Source organism: Chamaea fasciata, unplaced genomic scaffold, assembly GCF_029207755.1.
Source record: "Chamaea fasciata isolate MVZ Bird 193981 ecotype frontalis unplaced genomic scaffold, bChaFas1.0.hap1 SCAF_1, whole genome shotgun sequence".
In the NCBI taxonomy this organism is placed as follows: domain Eukaryota; kingdom Metazoa; phylum Chordata; class Aves; order Passeriformes; family Sylviidae; genus Chamaea; species Chamaea fasciata.
The window spans coordinates 142,868,294-142,885,748 of NW_027094086.1; the positions used below are offsets into that span (position 1 = coordinate 142,868,294).

The window sequence follows — 17,455 nt, forward strand, 5'->3', positions numbered from 1 at the left end:
TCTGTGCATGCTAAGTTCCATTTGGCTCTAGCAGCTCCCTCCCAGGGCAGAGAGGACAGGGGAGAGAGGGGACATGTCCCTTAGTGGCATTGCTTCTCATGATGCTGAGAGGCTCCAGGCAGGATGCAGCAGCTGCCTGCAGAGAGAGCATCCTGGCCAGACAGACCCTGCATAGCCCTCCACTTCTCCCAAGGTGTCTCTCAGGAGCTTTCCAAGCTCAAAATATTAAATGATGGATGCAGCATTCCCCCCAGCTCCCATCTCCTCCCATTCTGCCTCAGACCAGCAGATGCTCATGACGTGCATCTGTTTTGAAAATGAGATCCTGGGCAAGAAGGGCACTTTGGAAAGGAGGGGCTTTGATCTCATTTCTTTAATCTCCTTCTCTCTGAACAGCCCATATCAGTGCTTCTTGCTGTCTGCAAAAGTTCTTTAAAACCCTCTCAGCAGAAAATGCAAAGGACCTTTCTCTGCTGCCCTCCACCCAGCAGCAATGAAAGCAGTGCACACCATGAGCTGTCGCTGGAGCTGCTGCAGGCAGGAGCTGCCATTTGGAAACACAGACTCAGTCCTGGCACTGGCCTGTGCTGGGGTGGCTGTGCCAGGCAGCTCCTGCCCACCAGCACAATCCCCACCTGCTGCTCACCACACTGGCTTTTGCTGTCCAGGTCTGCAGGCTAGTGACCCACGCAGCAAATTAGCAGAGAGGGACACAACAACTGGATCCAGACACATTATCCAAGGTCCATGTTTTCAAAAATATTCAAACTGCTTCAGGTCACTCTGTTTTCCAGCCTTGGAAGCTCCCAGTGTTGATTCTCTGCTGCAAAAGCACTAATGAGCAGGGCAAGGCAGAGCTCACTTGTTTGCATTTGTACTCTGCTGGAAAATAAGCCAGCCACTTTCTTTATTCCTCTTATTTTCTTGCAAAGAATAATCTTTCCCCCATTTCAGGTACAAGAAATGAAAAAGCAACAGGAATCATGGAAAGGTTGAGCTACAATAAATAGTTAAAAAGAGATGGAAAGTCACCTGATTAAAAATAACTCATGTACACACCCACACCTGACCTTGCAGCCCTGGTCTGCATTGAGAGCCAAGGGAGATCTAACCTAGCAAGGCATTGGCTCAGTATGTGGCTCGGATGTCCAGACTTGGCCATGTGAATGACACTGAGGTCATGCAGTCATCCGAGGTGACTGTAAACATTCTTATTGCAGCTGTATAAATTACATATGATGCATTCCAGTCAAAGATGTCCCAAATATGTCCATTAGGACACTAACTAGCTGTTGAAGAAATTGGTGCTCCAGTACAGGGTTGGAATATCGCAGGCAGACACAAGGTGGGAACCGAGAGTGTTCTGTGTGGGTCTGTGATGTCTACAAGGTCATTATTAACTTGGATTTAATAATCTCTCTGTGATGATGAAGTGTATTGTTTTGTATTTTCTTATCCCCTGGGGTCTAGCCATCCCCTCGCAGCAAAGGCCCCAGGAGTTAACAGCAGATAAATATGCTAGACTGTGGGAAGCTCACCTGAAAGAGCTCATGGCCAAAGCACTGTACTGCTTAGCTCCTTTTAAAAACCTGTTATCCCATTAAAGCCTTTGTGAAAGATTTCACTAGCAACCATCACTCTGCTGTCAACAGCTCACACTCCAATCCAAAGGCTTTCCTTAGGCTAATGAAAGGTTGTTGGAATGCATTTCCCACACCGAGCAGGTGTTTCTATATAAGGGAAAAAGTTTCAACTTACCTAAACATATAAGAAAACCAAACTAGAAAGTTCTGTGCCCTTTTCATTTTTATTGGCTCAGTGCCAACACAGGAGCACTGATTGGGTTTTGGAAATGTACCCCAAACCCTGTTGCCAATTTCATTGGGCAGGATGCCAGGTGGCCCACCTAGACTATCTAGTACAAAGGAACAGCACAAAGGAACTCAAGGACTTTTTAGGGTGTCTTAGCAAGGTGTCAGAATCTTCTTGGTCACCTGAGCTTGGCTTTTTCTTTTGTTTCTGTAACGTTTCTTATTTTTCATTTATTAAACCTTCTACTTTTACAAAACCCACCTGAAGAGCAGTCTTGCTAATTTATTTAAGCCATTCTGGAAGTGCAAGACACCCTCAGGGATCTGATACATTTACACGGGGCTCATAACACTCTAGCCACATGTTATGCTGTATCAGAATGTTTGCCTGCAAGGTGGAAAAAATCTATAGGAATTGCTAAGTTGTGTCTCTCCAAGGTACTTGGTCTGGTAAGATTTAACCAGTGGTGACACCGTGCAGTGCGCGATGCCAGCGGTTCACTGAGGGTCTCTCCTGTGCCACAACAACAGGAGCAGCCTCCGAGTGAGCACTGGAGCTTACTGGTGTCCCTCTCCTGCAGGGGTGAGCCAGGCTGGCACTCGGCAGCCCGGGAAATCCCCTGGCTTCAGCGTGAACTGGGTGACGGGGAGCGCGGAGCTGGAGGTGCTCAACGCCACCACGGGCAAGCGCAGCTGCGGCGGCCCCTCGCGCCTCTGCAAGCACATGTTCTTCACCCGCTGGGCACGGCTGCACGGAAAGGTACGCCTGGGGCACGGGGGGCACCCACAGCTGTCCTGTGGTCCAGGGGCAGAGAGGGAAGGGGAAGACAAGAAAAAAGTTATTTTATTAAGCCCCAAAAACTCTTTCCTATCGGGAGATGAGTGGAAACGAACAAGACAGAGGGTTGATGGTGGGGAGGGAAGTCTGGAGACAGTTCCACCAACAAAGTCATTAGTGAAGGCAAAGGAGGCTGCAGTGTGGGCAGGTTTGAGCTCAAGGCCAAAGGGATTGTTCTGCACTGCAGGATGCCACATGGGAAGGAGGCTGGTGGGACTCATCCCATTCCAGGCAGTGGCATGGTCTGTCCTGGCAGCAACCCTGAGCCTTGTGGGGAGCAGAAGAGGCCAACTGGGCTTTGTGCCCAGGGCTTGGTCACAGCGTGGTGACACAGGTCCCAGCCTATTTCCTGCACAGCAGGTAGGAAGAGAGGCAAGAAGCACTCCTGCCACCCCCAGAATGGAGGGGTCCTCACAGGAACAAAACTGGGGCCATGGCTGGAACTATGGCTGGGAGAGCTGCAGTGCTTCTGGCTCACATCAGAGATGAGGTTGCAGTGAGCAAGAGACAGTAACTTGTGGCTGAGCAGGGCACTTTGCCCTTGACAAAATGAGGGATTTGATAATGTCATCACTCTACCTTTGGGTAACAAATGGAACAAAGAGTCAGCCTGAGAGAAGACACTGCTGCCAGGCCAGCTTGTGGCCCACTGACACCCAGGCTGGCAATGTCACCCTGCCTTGCTGACTGGATCAGTACAGTTCCAGCCATGGAGTGCTGGCACACACAGTCAGGAACAGCTCATTGCAGGCTGCATGTTCACCTTCTCCTTTAATCTGCCTCTCAGCATCTCTCCTGTGTAGACACAAGGAAAAGAGCTGTTTGCTCATCCAGCTTGCCTTGAGGGTGCCTTTCCCTACAGGTTTGGCACGGTAGAGACTTGGGGAGGTCGGAGGAGTTTGTTTAGTCCTTCTGCAGAGCAAAGGGTGCTCCTCCTGCATGTCCTTCCAGGGGTACAGGGCCTGTGACATTGCTTGAGGAGCTTCTCATGGGTGGCTCCAGTGTTCCAACAGAACACTCAGATTTCCCACACCAGCACAAACCCTGATTGATGCCTGATTTCTGCCTGTCCTGGACATATTTCACAGCATTCTGAGCAATAACAGACTACAGACAGGAAATGGGAGAGTGTGGAAGGCAATCCTCCTTCTTCCTTGTCTGGGCACTACTTGGAAGCACTGAGCTGCTGCCCTTCCCAGGCTAAACTTTCTTTAAAGGAGTACATACTTTAAAAATCTCCAGAAAGGATTTTTTTTCGGTTTTGTCCATAAAAATCATCTTAACCGAGAAGTAGCATTCTGCCTTTGTAGAACACACCAACACTTGCTACTGCCTATGCCCACTCCAAGGCAGAGCTCTTCACCCCTTTCCTCCCCACAATGGCTCAAAACCAGCATTTATTGCTTCCCTGGTTTTCTGGTTGTTAAACCAAAAGCAAACACACAAAGCACAGTGATTGCTTATGAAATGTAGACAGGAAGATTATACAGCTACTGAAGCCTCCTGTTTCTTTTGGCTCATAGGTTGGGTTTTTTATTATTTTTTTCCCCTTCCCTGATTTTTGTTCTGCAGCTGAGCACACGAGTACCAAGCCATGGAGAGATGCCATCAGTGTACAGCGAGGCAAAGCTGGTGGCTCAGACGTACCAGTCTGTTAAGCAGCAGCTGTTTAAAGCATTTCAGAAAGCTGGCCTGGGCACCTGGGTGAAGAAACCTCCAGAGCAAGATCAGTTCCTACTAACTGTGTAAATCACTCTACACCTTTTCTACACGACTGGATGACACCAACTGGAGAGAAGGCGAGGCAGGACGTATGAGCAGAGAGAATTGAAGCAGTCTGAGATTTAGTAGCAACCTCCATGGGAATATTTGCTTTTAATCCTATATTGGAAATGCATTAGTAGAAATGTGTCTGATGCACTGAACTCAACTTTAGAAAACTGCTTTTTCATGATCCCTTCCCAAGAATGTACCTGCCCAAATTATAATGCCACCCCCACCAAGGTTCTGCTTTTTATTGTTTATTGCCGTTGATTATTACTGATTTGAGGTGTTAGTGGGCCACCTGTCTGATCCAAAATAGACCTTTATTTTCCCTCACACAATCAGTGCAAAATTCATCACTGAATAATGGAAAATAGTGAGCAGAAATGGAAGTACCCCAGGCACACAGCATGACAGCAGGTCTCAGAGCATCCATAATCATCCACCAAAAAAGGTTCCTAACCTCTATGCAAAAATCATCCTGTAAACTGCCTAAATCTGTGACAAAAAATTTGGATCTCAAAGAAATGCAGCATTTTTAATCTGATTTTCCCACTGCTGGATCTGAGCACAAAGCCAGGCATCAGGAGGCCCTTGGTTTTTACACTTAGTCCATCTGAAACCTTGGACAAACCACTTCACAAGAAATCTTCAACTCTAGTCACAATTTGAATGCTGCAAATTTTACTTGTCTGGGCCCAGTTCATCTCACATGCCTTTCGGACACCAGCCAGGATGCAGATCCTTGTCAAGGGGGCAGTTCACCCCTGTGCTGCTGGTGGAGGTGCACAGCTCTGCAGGGGCTGCCAGTGAGGACCAGTGTGACCATGCTCCTGGCTCTGGACATCCAGGAAGCTACCTAAAGTTAGGCAGACTGCAGCCAGAGCCTCAGATCTCCAATCCTCTGATGACCCACAGCTCTGAATGAAGTGTATGTGAGCTCAGGATGCTCCATGCATCTGAACAATCACCGGGTTGGGTACCCACAAGTAAGACATCCCCAAACAACAGAGCACATTTGATACTTGGCTCTTCCCTGCCGCAGTTTCTCCACCTGTCTAATGGGGATAATAAATGCTTCACATCTAAGGAACTTGTCAGGATCAAAATGCTCTGATCATATGCTACCATGTAAAAAAGATTTTGTCACTCTTTCAGTGAGTTTAACCTCTCCAATTGACATAAGCACAGCAGATGCAACCACAGGTTTGGGTCTTACTCAATGCATGAGCTTTCAGGTTCTAGCTCTGTGTAAATGCCAAGTATTATTATTCCTCATATTCATCTGCAGCCTGAAAAGCAGATGGGTTTTTTCACTTAGGAGACAAGTATCACCCAACATTTAAATATTTTCTTCATAACTGAGCTGGGTCTGATACAATCTCATCTTTGAACCATCCCAAACTTCATCAGAATGCAGAAGATATAGTCATGGGAGAACTGAGCTTTGGTAGTCCCACTGCAAAGCCAACCTTCAAACACCCTGTACATTTCTCTAAGTTTCTGGGTTTTTAGATGACAGGATTTGCGGGTATGTAACTACTGTTTTCTTTTTATTCCTGTGATTCTCTTTAAATCTGTATATAACATGCTGCTACTGATTTGTGATAATTGTCTTGGTATTTTCTCAGAACTGTCAAGCTGAGTTACTTTTCAAACAACGCAAGGCTCATATTTTTCCATGTAATTTCCTTTACACGGGAAACTGTTCCTATCAATAAAGATAGATGCTCTTTGTATAGGGTTTATCATGTTTGGAGAGCCATATACAGTAAATACATTGTTTATTGATGCCCACAATAGAATAGCTACAGTATTTTGATGAGATTTTATTTTTAGATTATAAACTACAAGATGTATCTATAGTGTCTTGTATAAAAACAATTGTGATAAACTAGAATTTTTAAATTAGATAAAACAAAGCTCTCCCCTTCCAGAAACCTTTTCAACAAAATAATACATTCCATATTAACTACCAAAAATATTTTAAAAAGTATCCTTAGAATAGAAATAGCTTAAAAAAAAAAAAAAAAAAAAAAAAAAAAAAGGCAACCAAAAACCCAAGACTTTTCAATAATGGAAACACTTTGTGGTAACAACTTTGTCAATACTTTGACCACTTTGACAGCTCTTCTGATTAACATTTGAATACTTTTGGCACCTTCTGGAGCTTCCAGGTACCTGCACATGGTCCTGTCCTCTAACACAGCTGTCACTGCATACCTCCAGTGTGATTTGGGAAGCAGATGTGCCAAAGGGGCGGGGCCAGCCCACGGCTGGAGGGATGGGACAGACTGCAGGGGACACTGGCAGTGGTGGCCACAGGGGCTCTGGTTGCTCCCACCAAGGGAGAGAAACCACAGGGCAGCCAGAGAGGAAGACAAGGTTTCTCATGCAGAGATCCACAGGGCAGGGGGGAGCATGTCCTCTGTGTTTCCTCTCCAAGCTACTCCTTGTCTAGCACACAAGACCTCAATGGCTCTTGCGTACATCTCCCTGCCCTCACCCATCCTCCTCCAGCCATGGCATGATGTCAACCCAAATAATGCATAATAGTTCCACCGGGCTGGTGTTGCAGCTACTGTGACAACAAAGCACCGTGCCTGGGTATTTTTAAGGACGTAGAAAAAAGTGTGGCAGGATTGAATGATCTTTTGTTGCAAGAAATACGTAAATGCAACCCTGGATTCAGCTGCCAGGATGAGTTTAGTACTGGGGACGAAACTGAGTCCCCACTGCAACTGGGCATCAGCTGATCTCTCAATGGAGTTGCACCTGCTGGCACTAGGGTTGAATATGACCTTAAATATCTACTTCTTCTCATTATGTGCAACGACAGTGTTGATGGGACCCCATCCCAGAAGCACACATGACCTACTCACAGCATTTCCTGAAGCAAAGGAAAAATTGCTCAGTAGTAATTCTTTAGTGAAGATTCTGTACATAACATGCATGAGTGAATGGCAATACTGTACTAATGGATGTACATTTGTAATATTTGTAAAAAAGGAAAGAAACAAAAAAGACGACAAAAGAAAATAAATCTGAATTTACATATGTGAATTTGCTGCTAAGTTCTGTAAATTGCACTTCAGTGATACCTGATAAGTGAATGTTTCTGTTAAGTGAATAAAATACCAAGTAAAATTGTTCTTTTGCTGTTTATTGACCATTTTTCACTGTGACTTAGCAATCAAAATGAGCTCCAGAGTTGTATGTATTTTTACACACACCTGCTGTAGGTCTACAGATATCTTCTTGCTCAGTTTGGATGTGATGCATTGTGGGAACCACACATTTGTGGTTGAGAGAGGGATGTGCCTGCTCATGCAGATGAAGACATAGAGAGACACAGTATTTTCCTGGAAAAAGAGTGAACTGGATTCAACTCTAATTTGGTCTTTCCAGGTTACTCTCAAAGATCTTTCTTAATAAAAATTAATACATTTTTTCAAACCCGCACTGCATGAGACTTGCTGCCCAAAGCTGCTTAAGAAAACTGAAGTGATACACAAAAGGTCAGAACATCTCTGCAGATTTCTGCTTCATTGATGGAGTGGCTTTGGATTGTTCTTGCTTTGAACAATCAGTATTCAGCCACAGCAGATTAAACTCACACCGAGCCCAAACAACGCTATCCCCACAAATGTTTAACTTCGAGATGATTTCCCTTTGCCAGTCCTGATAGAGATCACTGGTGTTACCAAAATATCCAAAGCTTTTCAGCAGCCACTGTGAAAATATGAATACACCAACAGCAAAATTTTTTAAGAAAGATATTTCCCTGTCCATCTCCCTGTGAAGATTTGGTTCCAAGAAGTGGAAGTGGAGCCTGACAGCTCACAGGGAGCCCCATCAGCTCACTGGCCCCACAGATCTGTGCTTGCTCATGTTGAAGAAGTCAGTGCCAGACCCTCACAGACCATCCCATGGGTTTTCTTCCCCAGCAGGGGCTATGCGTACCTTTATTTTCAAGCTAAGACTTTGCTGCGGTTTCATTTCCTCAGCTCGGATCTATGTCATTAGGTATTGGGGCAGGATAAAAAGAAGCTGGGTGAAGAGAGCATTGGCAAGGTGAAGTTGCTTGTGTGGAAAATAAGTTACTGTGAGCTGACCCAATTCCATCACAGCCATAGTGGACTTCTGCCTTGAGCAGTAACTTTTGCTTGACCATGGCACACACCACGACACAAACTACAAATCAGTTATTAGGCCAAACTGTAGGGATGGATTCCATGTTTAATCTCATTAAGTTTAAAGGGTAAATACCTGAACTTCATTTAAAACTTTACAGTGTACACCCCAGCATCACCGGGCACAGTTATTTCTTTTTCAACTGTAAATTGGAAAAACAACAGAATAAAACATGAACAAGCTGCTACATTGACTAATAGAGGGCTTCACAGAAGTGCCTGTTTCTGAAATAAAATAAGTCCTTCTGCTACAGTTAGATCTTGATAGCCACGCTCGTGTGCTGAAGAATGAAACAGCTAAGAGCTTTTAAAGCTTTTTGATTCATTACCATTGTGCCTATTGCCCAGCCCTGAGACCTGATTAGTTTGGCTGCCTTCAGCTTGATCATGTGGATAGACCGGTTCAGCTGGAAATCTGAGTAAAGTCGGAGAAAATCTGAGATTTTTAAAGGACGGTGACAGTCTGCTTGGATGCAAACAAACAAACAAAAAACCAAACAACTCAAAGACATACAAGCAAATGCACACATATAGACGCATAGTTTCTTACTACTCCAAGGCCTCCTGAATAAATGACACGGCCTTGGAAAAGGGGGATTAATAATTATTGCCTTTTCAGCAATGAAATAGTTCTGCTCAAATGCTTTATTCAACCTGTCTCTCCTGGTAATTAAATCCTCTATTAGAGAAGTTTATGTTCTATTTTATCAACTTCCTTTGCAATACAAAATTACTTCCACCAGACCATCAAAGCCTTGTTCTGGCACAGAAAGGGAAAGGTCCTGTTCACTCTCCTCCAGCCCTGAACAGGTGCCTTTACAGCCTATAATGCTGTTAAATGATCCAAGCCAAGAGGAGACAGCTCCTTCCTTTACACACAGTGTTACCAAAAAATACTTCCCACAAAGAGAAATAAGGATGTGAAGAATGGTACAAGTTGTCAGGTTTGACCTGCTCTTCTGACAGACTAACTGGTGCCCTCCATCTCTTACAACCTCAAATTCATGCTCAGGTGTTAGCACAGGCTGTGTTGGACACATCGTGAAGGAAGTGCTGTAGGTGCAGTTCCTTCCAGCATCACCAGCCCAACTACACCCAGCCCTACCTTCCATAGCACAATATAACCCATATTTTTTGGCATATCAGAAAAAAAAAAAAAACCTAATTTGCTACTAATTTTTTTTATTTCTTTTTATTTTAACAAGGAAATTCATGGGGGTTTACTCACTTAAGAGTGCTAACTCTTAGATCTATAAGACAACACATTTCTACTGTGGGTTCTAAAGTGACTTGTTTTTTTTTCTAAAGCAAATGCTTTGTTTATGTTCTGCTCTCAGTGGTAAAGGATCTCCAGAAATAACAACAGCATCCCTTTGACATCAGAGGCTTCTAAAATCCTGACCATGACATAGAACAGTGGGACTTGCTCCTAAATCTCATGTTTCTGTGGGAGATCATCAACTGATAAACCCCTCAGGCTGCTGGCAAAAGGGACAGGCAAGAATTGTAACCCCAAGAAAATTAGGCACTTGTGTCCAGAGGATGTGTCTCATGTATATGTCATTTCACAATTTCACAGAAAAAGCTAAATTATTTGTGTTTCCAATTTAATAACCTTTTGGCATGAGAGAGAACAAAAAAGACTTGATAACATAGTTTATCAAGTTTGGGGATGCTCATCAGGGAACAGAGCAGACTTAGGTTCTTGTCTAGATTTTACCCTCAGAAGTGAGGAAGAGATGAACATGTGAAGACCCCCAGAGGAGGGAGCATTTTCCCTTCAGGCAACAGTTCACAGCACAGGAAAAACCTCCTTTGTTCCAGGATCATTTTCACCTTAACCACTTCATCCACCCGGAGGATAGGTGTTTAGCTTGAATCCATTTCCTAAATTCCCTGCAATGAGAAAGGTGTCTCCATAAAATGATTTGTTCCACTTAAAACTGTGTCAAGGAGAAGGAGAGCTTTCCTTCTCAAGGTTCTGGCCTCTCCCCTGTAGGAATGCACTCCCACTCCCGAGCAGGCGTTTCCATACATGTAAAGGTTCAAGACTCACCCCTTGCTATTCTAATAAGGTAAAGGACCCAGAAACGTCAATGCTCTTTGCCCAGTAGTTGTCCAGGTGCCAAACAGAGATACCGGTGTCATGCCTGGACCTGTACCTCAAAACTTATTGCCAATTTCATTGGGCAAGGTGCCAAAAGGTCCACCTGGACCATTCAGTACTTAAAAGTACTGCGCAGAACTGTTCAGGGCTTTTTTGGACTGCCTTAGCCAGTGTAACAGTGTTCTCTACACTGTGTTCCACTTACATTTCTTTTGTTTGATACGCTTTGTTATTTTTGTCATTATTTAAACCTTTTCTTTTACAAAGCATGTCCAGAGAAGTGGTCTTGCTATTATTAAGCCACTCTGAGAAGTTGCAGGTCAACCCTTAGACCTGATACCTCTTCATGAGGCTCATTACACTCTGGCCACATGTAAGACTGTATCACCCCCCACGGATGGAAGGGGGATCCAGGCTCCTGCATCAAGAGGTCCCTGCATGGGCAGCTGACTCCAGTCAAAGGATCTGCAAGCCACGGGACCTCCTGTTTCTCCATTATAAAAAAACAGTGACTATTCCTTGCCACAGAAAGATATCTTTTGAACATTAATGCTATCAGGTGTTAAGAAAAGGATACAGTACATATATATATATATATATATATATATATACACATACACACACACACACACACACACACACACACACATATATATATATATATATATATACACACACATATATATAGATGTATATGCAACAGACTGACCTGTTTTTAGCATTGATGTGAACATTTTCAAATTCTGGAAAAAAGCTATTCCAGCCATAAATTTTAGTGTCTGACTAAATGAACATATACTGTACCTATTTAGAGGTTTGGTGAAGGAGTTTATTCTTAACATAACTTTGCTGCCATTGAAAACATTGAAAGGCACAACTTAGTGGCAACAAGAGAGAGGTAAATACCAAATTCATGTTTCAACCTGAGAGCTAAGAGTATTAGGCCCATGTGAATCCTGGTTTTGTGCCAAATCTTCGTTCCTAGCCCTGACACTACTGTACACACTGGAAAACCAAAATCATACATCATTGCCATCTGAGCCTTTGCATTAGAGTTTTCTTGAGGTGGCTCAGCATTTCCCAGGTATACTTTTTTTATCTGACCCAGTACCTCTTTGACCCTCTAACAAGGAAAAATACATTTGAAGAACCTTCTCATTATTTAGAACATTTGCTGTATAAGTTCCACTCTGTTTTCTGTGTGGAGCTTTCCTAAAATATTCTTTTATCTTCTTTTGCAGTTACTTAAGAGGTGAAGCAGAGATCAGAGGTAGCTAAATTGTACATCTATTTGTCTCATCATCTACTGGTCTTGAAGAACTGTGGCAAAAGCGAAGACTGAATCATTGTGAAAATAACTCCTTTTTCACTCGAGGGATGTGGAGACAACTCTATCCCAAAAATGTCAGTGAAATGCAGAAAATACATTTTGGCTCACTACACTGTGGGATTGTTCATCTGACAATTAAATGCAAAGGATTTCAAAGGACTTAGAGTAGTGCAACTGAGCAGTATTCAGTTTATGAAGGGAATTGGGGGTTAAGGTCACAGGAAAAAGGTACATGAAAATATTTCATCACTCCCTCTCCTTGTGCTTTCACAGAGCAACTCAATGATTTGCACCACTGGGCGCCGAATCAGCCTGCGACTGCCTCCAGACAAGGCTGCCTGAAGATTACCCTGTGAAATGACATTAAACTGGTGAAGCGTTTTAGTGGTTATGGGATTGGCCAGGGAGTGCCAGACTTTAGTCCTGCTGCTAATTTCTCCCCTTCTTTGTCATTCTTCCCACAGTTTTCATAGGAAAAAAAGCTTTATGCAGCCACTGCAGGTAAGATTAGACAAACTTTCCTGGGAAGACAGAAAGGAAAATTTAGAGTGGTTCCCCCCCCATCACAGCAGTGCAGCACCTCTGCCCCGGGACCAGGTCCATAAGATCAACTTAATTTTCTGTAAACATGCTCAGTTTTTGCTGCCGAGTCTTTCTCCTTGCCAACTCTCATTACAAATTTACCTGGCAGAAAGATGCACAATGATGTCCCAAATCAACTGTTTTCAGAGCCGTGGTGCCACAGAGGTCAGGTGCTTTTGTGTTCCCCTGCTAGCACTGCCAAGTGCCTGCTGCTAATATAGATAAATGTACAACAACACATGGAGAAACAGTAAACCAAGCTAAAAATACATCTTAAACAAAGCAGTTCTCTGCACTTTTTACAGGGAGGTTTGCAATAGTTCAACTAATACTCTTATTAGTGGTTGCATAGTTTGACACTTTCCACCCCCTAACCTGACTTTTTTACTGCTAGAGGGGTCCTAAGGCACACAGGAACAGGTTGCTGCAGGGATGCTGGGTGTGGAAATTACTTGTGCTGCCAAATGCTGCCTGTCTCATGCCTGCAGCAGCTGTAGAACTGTGCAGGGTCCTCTGCCCTCCCCCAGCCCTGAGTGCCAGCTCCTCACCCTCCATCAGAGGTGATTAACATGTTATTGCCACCGGTGATAAGATAGATCGTGCTTGTGAGTCATAGTGGCCTTTAATATCTGCAAGCCAGAGAAAAGAAAACCGCATTAATTTATATTCATTAATATAAATTAACAGACTAGAGCCCTTCAGTGGTTCTCATCCTTCTCCCTAAGCATTGGCAGCAGCAGCCTGTGCCAGGGAAATGGCAGGAGCTGCCCAGGAAAGTGAACAAACAAACCAGCTGCCTCCAGCTTGGAAAGGCTGGCCTTTGGTCTGCTTTCCAAAGGGAAAATCCCTCATTGTATCCAAGGAGCTTCTGCTGCCCAAGGGCTGATAGCTTTGGCATGTATGTATGTTTATATGTGCATATATACCTATACATACATACACATTTACATATATGTTTATATACTTATATACTTTTGCCTGAGTACTCTATTCTGTGTGCTGAATTAGGGCATTGGTGCTCAGTGACCCCTCATCTGGGCAGTGACTCCTGGCCCAGAAAAGGGGATACGAGACTGCAAGTCCTGATGTTTAAGCAATAGTTTTACTTCCATTTAAGCCAGGACTCCCTCTGAAAAATGTATTTTCCCCAAATCCCTGACACTGGAGTCCATGCAGGTCCCCAGTGGTGCAGAGCAGGAAAGTTGATCCAGCTGAGCACCTGGTACCTTTTTGTTTCTCTTTGATCCTGGGATATGCTTTCAGAGTAGACAACATGGTGGAGGGGGCTAAAAGGAAGGCAGGCGGAGGGAGCACTCTGTGCAGTGATGGTGACACAAGGGGACACTGCAAGGTCCCCTTGCCCCTTCTGTCTACTCTCAGACCACCCACCTGCGCCTCTCTATAAACACACATAAGTGAAAAGCACTTACAAATAACACTGGAATAACACACATGTTTACGGTTCCCAGTAGACCCATTTCAGCTGTAGTACATCCAGTGTCTCCCCTGTCCTTACCAGAGCAGTGAACAGTACAGATGCTGGTCCCTTCCTGATAGGAAACTGAGGCACAGGGTGCCAAGGTGGCCACAGCAAAGTCCTGCAGGTGAGAAGTGCCTCTGACAGGCCATGCACCCTTTGGGAAAACACCTTCCTGCTCCATAAGCCTTCCTGAACTACCAGTGTGGAAACCTGGTGAGGAGAAAGGCTCTGCCCTGGTGAGCTACAGATGGTGTGCAATGCTCCTAATCAGCTCAAGTATCATAATTTCTTTAATTGCCCTGAGGAATCAATTGCCTGGGAAGGCTGAGGAATCCTGGTTTTACAGCACTTTCAGACAAAAACCTATGAGGAGCACAATGTCTGACTCAGCCTGGTGGCAAGAGCACATTGGATCATTTGAACTGCTGGCCTCAGTTTCCTGAGCTAAAGCACTAAAGTGCTTCCTTTCAATACAAATCGACCTGGGGAAAAAAAAAAAAAAAAAAAAAAAAAAAGAATGGCAGCAAGCCAGAAAGGGTTTAAGATAAAACATTTAAAAATACATTGGGGAATATTTGCCTGTAAGACCAATTGATTTGTCATATTGTGTTATGTTATGTGATAGCTACAGCACATTAGTAACAACTATATGATCAACACATATCTCCTATAATAGGCACAAATATTAACATATCATTATAAAACCCATATTTTTGGCATATCAGAAGAAAAAAAAAAAAAAGACAAAAACCTCACAAAGATAAAATCCCACAGAGTTTCTTGGCACTGTGTAACTGTGTGTGTAGGTGCATAAGGACAAAAGCTAAGAGAGACTTGTTCCAGTTTCTGCCCAGTGGCAGTTCAGCACTTCAGTCCCCATCACACAGATAAGCCATGGGGAAGTATCCAAGGTGGTGGAAGCTGGACTTGACTCTCAATGGTTCCTCAATACTTCCAGGCTCAGGACTGATCTAAAATAAAGCTTCTGGCTGTACTTTGTTCCTACGTCTGCTAACAGCACCACTCTGGGCCTGAGGGGCTGAGACAGCTTTCCCTGATCTCACAGAGACATCAACAGCCCTACAGGGCAAGGATTTAGTCATGAGAAGAGATAAGTTACAAAGAGGCACCTGTGCAGTTTTTCATAAACAATTTGGATGATACTCTTACTCACTTAAGTTTAGGTTTAGTTTTAGGTAGCCCTGCAAGTATCAGGGAGCTGGACTTCATGATACTCATGGGACCATTCCAGCTTGAGATCTTCTACAATTCCCTGTGTCTCCCTGCCTGCCAGTAGCTATCTGGCAACCTGTGTGTTTCTGGTGTATTTAGTACAACATGTATTTTCTCAAAACTTTCTATCCATCATCCATAATGTATAGCTGAAGTGTTTGGCTTCAGTACATTTACATGGTAATCAAATCATTAGCCTGGGGGAGGCATAACACATTAATGACTTTAGAAATGTTGGTTAAACTCCGGTCCTGATCAAAGAGACCAAAATTTATTGTCATTCCTCTAACAGCCATGTGGTAGCCAAAATGAAATCAATTTGATGAAGATAATTAGGTTCCCATCTCCGTCACTACACGCTTAGTACAATTAGGTGGAATGAGCTTCCCCTCCCAGTAATATAATACTGTTAGCACAGACAAAAATACTCCAGCAGCACCAGCCAGGAAACACTGAAACAAACATTTTTCAAATTAGAAACTGTTGGTTCATCAGAATCTGGATACTCCCAGGAGTCTCCATGCCACACACACGGGTCCAGGGCAGAGCTCACAGGCAGACACAAGCAGAGGTCTGGCCTAGGGCAGAGGCCATCACTTTAGGACCTTGCCTGGGCTGTTGAACATGCACAGTTGGGTCCTGGCTCTCCCTTGGGAGCCTACTCCTGTGGGGCTGAGGAGATGGCGCCCACGCCAGGGGCAGAGCTGATCCCTCCCTGCTGAGCCAAGAGCAGCCATCCCACTGAGTGGGCTTGGTGGTGTTTTTGTGGTTCTGCTCATGAGTCCAAGCCAGGTGCAGGAGAGTGGTGAAGCAAAGCTCTCAGCAGGGATAAGGCTGGAAAGCTGGATCCTCTCCAGACATTAACATCTCCCACCAGCTGGGATGTTTGCACACTCTACACCCTGTGCCTCCTTATGCCAAGCCCTAAACACAATTATTTTTCTCACTGAGAGGCCTTTGTGTCAGCTTGGTGCTGAGCAGGAAAAGGAAATTAAATCTTTGCTTCTTCCAGTGCTGAACTCACTGGGCTCAGCATTCCTCTTTGCATCAGCTTCATAGGCAGAATATATTAGTTCCCATGTTAATCAAATAATGGGAAACCTGATTTGTTAACATACTCATTAAAAAGTGGACAAAATGCATTTCCAGTTTCCTAAAAAATAAAAGATTCTTTGTGTGAATATTCAGCAGTTACTCATTTAATTTATTCTGAATGTTTGAAAACTTCAATAATTGCATGGATTTTAGCAGGAACGACCCATATCTCTTCAGTGCAGACCTTCAGCTACACAATAACTGCTGTCAATACTTTGAAACAGAGGTAAAAATTAAGTGACTTAGGAACCCAAGACTGATTTTTGGTCAAAACTGTTGAAAACTGCTCCTAAAGTTTCATTCCCCATATTTTAATGAATGCAATATTTTGTCTCTGATATTATCCTGCCACTTGGAAATAAAGTCTTTGCATTTCCTTAGATTTTAAAATCCTACAGAGTACCTATATCTTAAAATCTCACTTTCCAACAGAAAATATTTACACCTTCCTATCCAATTTCTCTCTTCAGATTTTCAAAACCACTCTTTGCAGAGTTTTATGTGCGAAGACTCACATAAGTGAGTGTGGTGTATGACAATTGGCTGAGGTTTTGCAACAGCATCCATTGACATCATAGTGAGAGGATTTTACAGGCACAGGAAAGAGAGGCCCAGAGGAGTTAATTGCCCAAAAATTAAAGCTATCTAATGTCCTTTTCTCTTAAGGGTGTGTCCTTCTTTGTTGCATTTAGAGTATTCCTTAGGCCCATTTTGGACAAAGGCAACCTATGTCTAAAATTTCCAGCAGAGCAGGCCTAGCTTCTGAAGAGTGAGATTTTGCAGTCAAGCTTGTGGAAACTGATGGGAGAGGGAGATGGGGACAAAGGCAAGCAGCAGCCCCAAGACAGACAGGGCAGTTATCCACACCAATCCCACCCAGTGACAGTGATTGAAATGGGCCCCACATCTCCCAGCCTGTGGGCAGAACACCAGATTGTTCCTTGTAGAAACCAGTATTACATATCCCTCTCCTGGCCTCAGAAAGGATTACTCCCACCATGATACATATATTGAACAAATCA

General features: G+C 44.0%; 1 protein-coding gene across 1 annotated transcript in view; it reads left to right on the forward strand.

The window, feature by feature from the left end:
- ADARB2 (adenosine deaminase RNA specific B2 (inactive)) overlaps positions 1 to 7,614 on the forward strand; it is a 305,396-nt gene extending 297,782 nt beyond the window's left edge. The window contains exons 9-10 of the mRNA XM_066200443.1: positions 2,393 to 2,571; positions 4,222 to 7,614. Coding sequence (XP_066056540.1) covers positions 2,393 to 2,571; positions 4,222 to 4,398 — 356 coding nt within the window. The 3' untranslated portion in view covers positions 4,399 to 7,614. The remainder of the gene's footprint in view (positions 1 to 2,392; positions 2,572 to 4,221) is intronic.
- The last annotated feature ends 9,841 nt before the right edge of the window (positions 7,615 to 17,455 follow it).